Source organism: Gossypium raimondii, chromosome 11, assembly GCF_025698545.1.
Source record: "Gossypium raimondii isolate GPD5lz chromosome 11, ASM2569854v1, whole genome shotgun sequence".
Classification (NCBI taxonomy): domain Eukaryota; kingdom Viridiplantae; phylum Streptophyta; class Magnoliopsida; order Malvales; family Malvaceae; genus Gossypium; species Gossypium raimondii.
This window is the reverse complement of record NC_068575.1, coordinates 2,663,164-2,674,631: the sequence shown is the minus strand read 5'-3', so window position 1 is coordinate 2,674,631 and position 11,468 is coordinate 2,663,164. Positions and strand designations below refer to the sequence as shown.

Genomic DNA, 11,468 nt, shown 5'->3' with positions numbered 1-11,468 from the left:
CTGACCGTCAGATCAACTTAGATCCAAAATATATTCATCATTTGAAACTCGCAGGCGTTACTCAAATAATATAATCTACTCAAAATCAAATTACTTTTCAAAAAAAAAGCATTTTCTTTTAAGTAATTCAACCGTACATAAATATAATTATTTATTTACGCAATACATAAATATAAAACAATATTTACATCAACAACAGTATTATTAGTGATTCATGAAACTTAAATCAAATAAAAACTTACACATACAACTATATAAAATCAAAGTTCGTATATTATATTGTGTTTAGTTTCATTTTCTAATTTGCAGTCCACCTATAAATCACAATCACAAATATTTTCAAAGGACAAGTAAATATGATAACGTAAAAACTGCATACAACATGATCAACGTTTGTAAGTAATGGCAATTTTGTAGCATCATATGAAAAACGTTTTATATCTTAATTAAACAGTCTAAAAATAAAATACTACAGCTACGTGTTGACTTTTTGTTCTACATATTTATCACCCTCTTTTCTTTTTTAAATTGTAAAAATATCAGTAATCAATTAATATTAAAAAAAACTTATTTTTCTATCATATTAAATATTCATGACAACTACAAACAAACAAAAAGAGGTCTCCTCAAGATTCTTTTGCCTATTACATTTATATGGCCATCAATCCCTGTAGTTTAACAATATTCAAGATTTAGTCCCTATATTTAAATTCGATTTAAAACATCATAGTTCAATTATTAACATCAATAGAATTTTCCGTCAATATTAGTTAATGTTAATTTTAATATTTTAAGTACAAGGATTAAATTTCGAATTTTACTGAAGTATAAGGATTAGATGCATATCTTGGCCTTTTACAGCATGAGAAGTATTTTATGGTTTGTACCTTAAAGCTTGGAGTTAGCCTTCTTACTGCTCAACGCAACTGCTGTCTTCGAACTAGGTGGCCGCCTCAAATGCTTGCATATAAAATCTCCGGCCAACAAGAGTTTTTCGAGATCGACATTTGTCTCTATCCCAAGCCCATTGAGCATGTAAACCACATCCTCGGTGGCAACATTTCCTGAAGCACCCTTAGCATATGGACAACCTCCGAGACCGGAAACTGATGAATCCACGGTCCTGATCCCCATCTGTTAAGAGAAAACATTACTAGAATATCTGCTGATTTTACAATTTGGGTTACAAGATGGATAGCTTTATAATGTTTTATCAAGCAATGATGTTGGACGGGTATAACTAGGAAAAACATGGGACTTTCGAAAAATTTTAGCCGTAGATCATAGAATATTGGCTGAAATATGTCCGAATAGAGAAGAAGTATAAATCGAGATCTACGTATAGCGATAATGTTTGAGGGTAAAGGTTTTCGAATATATATAGTCAAATTTTTCCCAGTGTTAGACGCATTAGTGAAAACCACTTGCTAACCAAAGTGGTGCAGAAACTCAACATGCAAATAAGGTAGACCTGTCAGTTCTGACCCTAACCTAATCCCAATCCAACCCGATTTAACAATAAAAACTCAACTGTCTGAACCTGAATTGACCCAAACCTAAAATAGCCCAAGCTCAAAACCAAAATGACTTTAACCTAAATGACAAAGCAATAAATGATCTGAGCCCATAATGGCCAGACTCGAGAAACCCAAACCTCAAATCTGAAACGATTTGAAAATGAGATGACTAGAACTCGAAAACCATCTTGAAAAAAAAATTAAAATCCAAATTGACCTGATCGAGAACCAATTCGACCCATCCAATTGACAAGTCTAAAGAAGGAAATGCAGCTTACTGTGAACAGAAGGAAAACGAGGACTGCTTACTTGGAGTGATGTTAAGATATTAGACAGAGCTTGCCCATAAGTGTCATGAAAGTGGACAGCAAGATTATCGATTGGGACAACATTCATAACATTTTCAAGCATTGGAATGACAGTACCTGCACCAAGATGAAACAAAGAGGAGAAGCTGAAATCGAAGTCAAAACTGAACAACTACGAAATAATAGCACATAGACCAAAATTAAGTTGAAAGTTTATGATTTCTAATATGGCTTAACAAAATACAAGCTTAGTAGAAATCAAGCTAAGGGTGGATCACCCTATGCATATAAAAAATGGTGCCCACTGTTCAACTGATGAAAAATGGGAATCCTCCATACAGATCAAAGGGTTTTAAGGAGGATAAGATAAGATCAAGTTAAAGATCCATTTGGCACGGAAGAAAAGCTCCAAAAGGTTTTCCAAGTGAGAACAGCAGTATAGCAGTCTTGCACACCACGTCCAATGAAAAGAGAAACCAAAACATCTCTACATTCATTACTATCCACACTTGTCTCATTATCAGAACAGATACATTCATCTAGATATGTGTCTCCTCGAACTAATCTCCGTCAATAAATGGTGTATGTAAGGGCTGCCTAATGGTGTATGTAATAACGGTGAAGACTTACTAACAGAAGGTAACTTGAAAATTACCAGGTGTACCAACACCAATTGTATCACCAAGGGAAATTTCTGAGCAACCCATATCAAAGAGCTGTTTAGCCACATATGCTACTTTTGATGGAGGCACTATTCCTTCCACTGGGCAGCCAACGACACATGATACATATCTGAGAAGACCAGAAAGTGTTAAGAGGGTGAATCAACACAGGGAAGGGGGAAGGAATTAAAGCTTTTTGCTAATAAAAAAAGTTTCAAACCAGTGACAATTCTTTGCAAGAAATTCTAATTAAAATAAGAAAAATTATCTTATACACAGCCTGTGAAGTTTTTTGGATTCCACAAGCAAGTTTAGGGTGTGACATGTTTCATCTAGGTAATAGTAAAAAAATAATAATATACATAAACAAATGAGCACTTGCCACATTTGTAACCATGTGTTTCAAATAATTACCCTTAAAATAATTCTTTAAAAAGCAATCACCAGAGATATAACACAGTAAGCAACCATAAATCTTGAATCAACGATGACTCTAGAACTACTTAGAGCAAATTTTAAAACAACAAACAAGAAAACAACATTCATAAGATTATTGCCTGAAGAACAAATGAAAAGGAGGATCCAAGGCTCATTTTCATTAAAATAAATCTGATTTAGGATTTGCCCTTTTCATTCTAGGGATTCACTAAATTACACAGTCATCAATTACACTTAATCCAACACAACAATATCCACACCATCTAATAATTTCTGTCAAGCATTACTTGACATATAAATACTCGTACATATGACTGAAGTTCTGCAACTTGACATCTATACAATATTAAGTTCAACTTATAGACTTTGTAGATGTTTCTTAGCAGTTAGACTGAACTGGGTGTCCTCAAAGTTGGATTTTTCAGTTACAAGTAACTTAAAGTCCTCACTCATTTCAGAACAGATTCATTTCAGCATGAACTAGAATAGCGTGTTAACTGGTTATGTTCATCTCATCAATACTCAATTAAGTCAATGCAAAACCAACAAAACAACAAATATGCACAAAATTCATCCCTCCACATTTTACTTATCCTCGTGCTTGTTTGATATATAAGCCATCAAATGTAATAGAAAACTTTAAATAGTGTCATCATTAGGGAGGATACTAACAATGACTGGAACTTGCATGGTAACAGTGCTATGGTAGATATTATTAAGAACTTATTCAGGATATAATGCTTTAAGATGATTAAAAAAATTCTAAAGGCAAATTCAAAAGGGAGAAATGACTCTGGGGCACAATATAAGCAAAAATGTACACTTTACACTTTTTATGTGCGCTTGATAGACTGGTCCTCTTGCTAAAATGTATATTTGAAGGAAACATTTGTTTGCAATTTTATTACAATTCATCAGTTCGGACTTTTGAGTGATCAAAACTAATGCCAAACTAAAAAATTAGTAAGGCCAGAAATCAAGGTCTCTTCCACCAACATTCAAGTTATTTTGCAACTTGCATGTGATACTTCAAAGTATTCCTCAACATCACAATTAAAAGTACTAATCAAAAGCCATCACAGTACTGTCCCAATTAAAATGTCTACATTTACCCAACAAATTCTAACATTTTCTTCATTTAGGGTAAAAAAGGTGTCATTCAGACTGCCGCCAATTCTGCAGAATCTTAATTCTTTGCAAAGTCCAAAGAAATACCATGCAGAAAAATATTCAAATTTTTACTAAAGTTGGGGCTACATGAAAAGAAGCCTAATCAAATAGCCAATACCACATGAAAGAAGCAAGAAGTCTTTCCTCCTATGAAAGAAAAAACTGAAGACAATAGTTCAAATTTGGATGATGCGTCAAGACCCATGCTACCACATAAAGTTAAAACTTCATGTATCATAAGATAATAGGGTCATTTTCCCTACATGTGAGAGGAGCATTAGAGTGGAGATAAAAGAACTCAAGTCTGTTAAATTGGGGGTAAACAACACACAAACATAACAAGTACCTCTCTGCCTTTTGCTTATCGCTTTTAAGTTGGAAGTCATCTTACAATTTAACAAATGAGGGAATTCATTTTATCTCAACTCTTAAACCTCTTATGTTTTACCTCCCTCACCACCTTTCTGGCCTATGAGGAAAAAAGAAAGGGAACTAACCTCATTTCTTATCTTTAGGGAAGAAGAAAAATCTTCCGACATAATGTTTCAGCTTTCGGGTTTTTTTTGTTCATGCAGGCAAAGATTGTATTTATGCCTTCATATTCAATATAGAACTGTTTATCGCATGTGGTGCCCTTTGGAGCTCAATAAGTAATCAAACTTCAACAAGGAACACCATTCAAATCTCCATTCTTTATAACAATCATTAGGCATTTCAACCCCCAAAAAGTAAACACAAAAAAGAGCCCATGGAGATGAAAACAATAAAGGTACCAAGAGCGTAAGAAATGAGATTGAATTGGTATACTAAAAAATAACTTTTAGATTACAAAATATACAAAGTACAAAATCTCTTCATAAGGACTTCAAAGAAACAGGCATTTCATTCAAATCTCTTCGGCTTTCAAGTTGATTTTCAAATTTTTTTCTTTATCCATAAATAAATATAAGTATAATGCATATAGAAACTAGGGAATTTCTAGAGCACTTCAGACATGAAAACCAAATTATTATAGTTCAGCAGTGAAAATGAAGCTAGTTTATACCTTACTTCCCCCAATACCCAACCCCCCCAAAAGAGAGAAAGAAAAAAGTAAGTTTAGTCAATCCTTCATTATTCAGAGAACATACCCTCGAACTGGAAGTGAGATCTCTCTAGCAGCAGAAACAACATCTCTAAAACGAGCAAGACTATCTTCGATGCTGCAATTTATGTTTGACTTGGAAAAAGACTCAGAAGCTGAGGCAAAGATGGCCACTTCATTGGCTCCAGCTGAAACAGCAGCTTCGAAACCCTAAGGAAAACATTTTATCTTATCAACAAATTCGCACAATTTCTCAACAGAAATGTTTTTCTCCATTAGAGATAGCTTACTTTAAGGTTGGGAGTTAATACTGGAAATCGGGCTCCTTGAATATTCCGGATTGCATCCATTACATCCTTTGCATCTGCCAGCTGTAATTCAATTATGAATTAGCTTAGGATGGCAGTTTTTTTTCTTTTTCCTTTTTGCAGCAGGCACCATTGAAAGATGAGCATGACAATAATTTATCCTAAAGTCCACTGAATAAAATACATACATTTTAAAAATGACAAAAAAAATGATGAGTATCATACCATAGAGGTTTAAGGATAAAAAATAAAAGCAAACCACTTATGATTAACAAAGCATGAGCTATAGACTACCACAAACATTAGAGATTGGAAAAACAAAAGGTGCAAAATGCAGAATCATGAATCAAGAGGATACACAGAACTCTACAACCAAATTAAACCATTACTTGCACAAATGTTGATTGCCTGGCATGAATCACACAAAGGCACACTAACCTGTGGAACCCATTTTGGTGAGACAAAACTTGTGGCCTCGACAACAGTCAACCCTGAAGAAACTAACATTTTTATTAGCTGGACCTTTGTGGAGGTAGGTACAATTTCCTTTTCATTTTGCAATCCATCCCTTGGCCCAACCTCCACTATCTTCACATGTGCTGGAAGGTTTCTTAAGACCTAGGGTGTAGTTTACAGACCATGTAGAATAAGTAGCAAGAATAGACAAAATTGAAAAAGAAAAAAAAACCAAACGAAAACAAATAAAAAAATCATACCAAAATACACACAAAAAAGGTAGAAGTTTCAATTGACCTTATTTGTGGGACTATGATTGCTGTTGGAGCTGTAATGATATGTTGAAAAACGGACAGCATCACCATCGTCGTTACCAAGTAACCTAACTTTAGGGTTCAAAGATTCAGTCCAAAGCAATGACTCCTTACTGCAATCAAAAGAGAACAATAATACTACTTTTTTACAGACTATAAGAATGGAAACCGAAAACTAATGTAAGCACCTACTTAAAAGCTTTGAGAAAAGCAGAAGGGGTGGCTCTGCTTCCCATCAGCCGTGATATCTTATCAAGTCGCCTTGCCGCTATCATTTCAATTATTATTTTCCAAGCAAATATCCACCCACCTGAATTAGTTGCAGAGAGACAATGAAAGCAATTATTGTACTAGTTGAATTTTAGTGCATAGTAGTAATATAAAGAGACTATATTTTTTTTCTCATTTGTATCTCAAAACGGTTGTTTTGATTAGAATCTATTAGAAAATACAAAAGTAATAAACTAATTGAATGACAAGTAAATATTTGAATCGCAACCCAAACATCCTCCAAAACCCATAGCCTAAAAAAGAAAACAAAGCAGTTCAAAACATGTAAAGCTAACATAAGGCACAGTTTGCTGGGTTAAATCCCATAGATGAGCGGAAGGCTGGAAACTAAAAGACTATTTTGAACCATCTAAATACCAACCTGATACATTTTTACAGAGAATCAAATGAGTCACAACTCAATTGTCACCAAACAAAAGTTTACAATTAAATCAAAACTCAGTGTTTTATAGGTTTCAAATCCCCAATTGATACACAAAAGATTATTATCTATTACTACCAAAATTATAACCACTAAACTAATTCAAACAAAGCTAAATTTTAAAACAGCTAACAAAACTAAATAGTTATTAAAATTTGTAAGCTACTAGATGCTAAGTTTCTTATATCAAACGTATAATTAAACCTAATCAACCCTTCAGGAATCTTATTGAGATTGTATATAAGAAAATAAATTCCAAAATTCACTGAAATTAATAGTAGCACAAACTTACCTCAATAACTAAATATAATAACAATTTGATCCATTCGCATAACTTAATCAACAAAAACACTATGAATTTACTCTAGTTTGAATAAATAAAAAAATCGCAGTTCAAAAGTAACAACTGAACACCATAAAGAATTTTTTAAAAACCACTTACAATTGAGAAAAAAAATATAATTATACGAACAATTTCTGTACAAGCACTTCGAGAGTCTTCAACAATGGATGCTTCAACAAACACTTTGGATTTTTAAAATAATTAAACAAAAAAATACCTGTTGATGACAGAGAGAGAAGGCTGACAGGGACGAAATAGAAGTCTAAATTCTTATCTAATTGTCTTCAGTCCCAGGTCGGTTGAACATCTAAGCCCAAAATTGGCCCAATCCATTAGCTTAATATATAATTTGATATTTTTTTTCTAATATGGTATATATGTTTTTTTATTCAATTTGGTACTTGTATTTGACAATACTTATATAGTTTGGTACCCAAAGGTAATTGTGTTAACGTTTTAGTGTTTAATTCGGGTTTTACCGTTGACTTGATGAAAATTCATAATTGGTCAATAATATTAGCAATTAACTTCCATTAAACCAACCCTAAAACTCGAGCTAAATCACATCCATCGAATTGTATTCGAAAATCAAATTAAAAATTAAACAAATTCACAATTATCACTAAATTTATTCTGTTAAAATTGTGAAAATTTTAAATCTAATAATATTAGCATTTAACTTTCATAAATCAACCTTAGAACCGAATTAAACACTAAAAAGTTAACACAATTACTTTTGGTACAAAATATATATTTTTGTCAAATGTATGCTACCAATTTGGACTAAAAATAACACATGAACTACGTTAGAAAAAGTGTCAAACTCATGTGCCAATTGATATATTAAGCTAATCTATAATTCAGTTAGGAACTGATAAAAAAAATAACCAATCTTGTATAATGTGCTTAATGATGTTATAACGGTGATTTATCTTTTTTATGCTTTTATATAGTTAAAACTATTATTTAACAAGGATCGAGGTAAAAAAATTAGGTGTAACATAATTTAGTATTTGTGTATGTTGAACCACTATCTTTGGGTCGGGTTTATACCTATTTCGGGTTGTGGATAAAACAGAACAACATCAAAAGAGTATTACATTTAGTTTAGGTTTGATTTGGCTCGATTTCAAATCTAATCACAGACCAATGTGAAAAACAAATACAATCGATTTATAAAAGTTGAGCCTTAATTGCCTACGTCCTCTACGTTAACCCTACTTGCCAAAGATTTTATCATTTCACTAGCTTTGAATTGCCATTTAGGATTAGAGTTGTTCATGGGTCGAGTCCGAACTGGGCCTAGGTACTATATTAACACACTTTATGCTTGCTTAAACTCGATTCGAAATATGCACCTAAAATTTTGCTTAAGTCCGCTCATATTTATAAATGGCTAATCAATCTCATTTTAGACTTGCCCATATTATTTTTAAAAAATATATTAAAAATATATATATTAATATTTGATAACTATACCTACAAAATAAATTAAGTTCATCATAACACCATTTTTAATTACGTTGCTACCAAGTAAATATATATTTTTTATTTCAAAATGTCATGTCAACTAAATTAATAAAAAAATAATAGTATAAATAAATAGGCCTGAATTTCGAAATCTAAAAAATAGAAGTACTAAATTTTAGAAAATAAAAGCGTAAAGACTAAATTTTAATATTATGGAGAGTACATGAACTAGACTTGTCCATGGGCCGGGCCCGAAAAATTTTTCGCCCGCCTCAAATATGGGCTCGAATATTGCCTGTGCCCGGCCCAAAAAAATATCATAAGCTCGAGCTCTGCCCAGTAAGCCATTTTAATAAACATTAAAAAATTATTTTAAAAATAAAAATAAAAATAAAAAACAAAAATAAAAATAAAAATATTTTAAAAATAAAAAATAAAAAATATATTTATTATATTCGGGCCGGGCCTGGGCTAAAAAAGTGGTGCCCGAGGCCCGGCCCATTTTTTAAACGGGCCTCATTTTTTTGCCCAAGCCCATATTTCAGGCCTATATTTTTACCCGAACCCTCTCATATTTCGGACGGGCCGTCGGGCCGACAGGTCTAACATGAACCTATGATATATTTTAACCTCTTAAATAAAATCTTTCAAATAATTCGGTGATATCTTATAAAATTTTGAAACTAAAAGTGACTAAAATATAAATTTACTAATAGTATAATGATCATAAATACAATTTATCCAAATAATAATATGGTTGAAATTAAAATTTTAAATTCCAGCCCCCGACCCCAGAGGACAAATTGGTAATAATGAGGAAAATGAGCGTGACATAAGCAATAATTACTACTATTAGCTAACAAATCTTTAGGGTTTACAGCCGGAAGCGGTGTTTCTGACAGCGGCGCCGCCTCGATTCTCAGAATTTCGATTAGACTGCAACTTCAACCAAATAAATTTCACAAAACAGTGAGTGGCTCCTTGAGATTTCGTCAAGGTTTCAACTTTCCCTTTTAACACGAAAACCATATTTGAAGCCAAAACGAAGGACAGTGCCTTTATTTATTTCTTCATTAATAAGTGAATGAATTAAACCACACCACTCCACCACCATCACTACTTTCTTTTTCGAGCGCCGAATAAATTAATTAAGGGAGAATAGCTGATGGAGGTTTTAAAATTTTAATATAATTTTGACCTTCAACTTCATCATTTCATTCATTTTGGTACCAAATTAATCTCAAAATTAAGGTGAGTTTGAATAAGCGATGCGTTTATCTGCAACTAGTGTAAAAACAGCGGTGGCGGTGAGATTAAATTCTGTAGCGTGAGAAAAAAAATAAGCTAAACGTACTGCACCGCACCCAATCGTCTATTCGAACTCACCATTAATCTTCAATATTCAAAATCAAAACCAAAATAAAATGCCATAAATAACCCAATCCTCACCTCACTTAACACACCATTAAAAAAAGGGTGAAGTACAGAAATGGTCACTAAAGTATTGAGCATGTTCTCTTTTGGTAACTTTTAATTTATTCTATTTTAGTCACCCAATGTTAAGATCCGTTAAAATGTTAATGGAAAAGTTGGTTGAGTCTTAACTCGGTTAGCATTAGTATTGTTGCTAGTACATGAGGACGTGAGTTCGAACGTGTTGAAATGGGCTTATCTTCTGAAAGGTCGGGATGGATTATGGATACAGACGATTTTAAATGTCATTTTCTTTGATCTAATGTCTCTTCCAGTATACACTTAAAACTACCGGTCTAGTTTGTTCCCACTAACATATTCCTCTAAAAGTTAATTACACGAAAAGTCCCTAAATTTTGGAGCAAAGCTTATTCTAGTCCTTAAATTTAAAAGCGGTTTAAATTAGTTCCAATTACAGGAATCATATCAAATAGTTGATGCCATGTGTGTCGTAAACTGTCTTGCACATGCCACTTTTTCTTTTTTACACATAAAATATTTTTAATTCCATTTTTTTTATTTTATATAAAGTTAAACCAAATTAAATAATAATTTCAACAATTACTAAAATTAATTTTTAAATAAGCCAATTTTTGGGCAAAATACAAAAGAAAGCCAATTTTTTTTACATTTACCGAAATAGGCCCGGTATTTTATTATTTACCGGAATGGGCCTTTTTCCGAATCACGTCACGTCGGTAGCGATGTCGAGATGCGTGCCAGAAATCGCATGACCACGTCGGCCGCTTTTTGTCGACGTGGACACAAATCGCGCTTCAGAGGACGCGATTTGTTGCCATGTCAGCAAAGCATGCTGACGTGGACGCGATTTCCTAGCACGTACCCTGACATCGCGCTGACATGGACGCGATTTCACCGTGTCTCCAACGTTAGGTTTTTAGGGTTTTTGGAGAAAAAAGTAAACAAATAAGGGATTAGGGTTAAGGATTTCGTAATTAAATTAATTAAAATTTATTCAAAATTGAATTACATTTCGTGTTTATGGGTTTTTAAGATAAAATCAAAGCAGGATGACTTATCAGAAAGATTTTGAAGTCGCGCTCACGTGTACGCGCTTTTGCTACAGTAGGGGTGGGGGTATTTATAGTTTTTTTTTTTACCGTTGGGGGGGCAACGGTCAATTTTTTGACCGTTGCACTGTTCACGCGAGGGGCAACTCGCGGCCATGTCAGCAAAGTGCGCTGACGTGGCC

At 33.2% G+C, this 11,468-nt stretch overlaps 1 protein-coding gene across 5 annotated transcripts; it reads right to left on the bottom strand.

The window, feature by feature from the left end:
- Nucleotides 1-138: 138 nt before the first annotated feature.
- On the bottom strand, nucleotides 139-7,607 carry LOC105761570 (hydroxymethylglutaryl-CoA lyase, mitochondrial). 5 transcript variants are annotated; one of them, XM_052624319.1, is made up of 10 exons: nucleotides 7,412-7,569; nucleotides 6,450-6,567; nucleotides 6,241-6,370; nucleotides 5,926-6,105; nucleotides 5,470-5,550; nucleotides 5,226-5,389; nucleotides 2,481-2,617; nucleotides 1,827-1,942; nucleotides 888-1,134; nucleotides 139-314 (listed from the first exon to the last, which is right to left on the bottom strand). In XM_052624319.1, exons 2-9 carry the CDS (start codon nucleotides 6,530-6,532, stop codon nucleotides 889-891), a joined length of 1,137 nt encoding a protein of 378 aa, XP_052480279.1. In that variant the 5' UTR covers nucleotides 6,533-6,567; nucleotides 7,412-7,569; the 3' UTR covers nucleotides 139-314; nucleotide 888. The 5 variants fall into 5 exon arrangements, with proteins under 5 accessions (XP_052480279.1, XP_052480277.1, XP_012434875.1 ...); XM_052624317.1 differs by lacking the exon at nucleotides 139-314 and adding an exon at nucleotides 425-668 and having other exon boundaries at nucleotides 7,412-7,568; XM_012579421.2 differs by lacking the exon at nucleotides 139-314 and having other exon boundaries at nucleotides 675-1,134; nucleotides 7,530-7,607.
- Nucleotides 7,608-11,468: the final 3,861 nt, after the last annotated feature.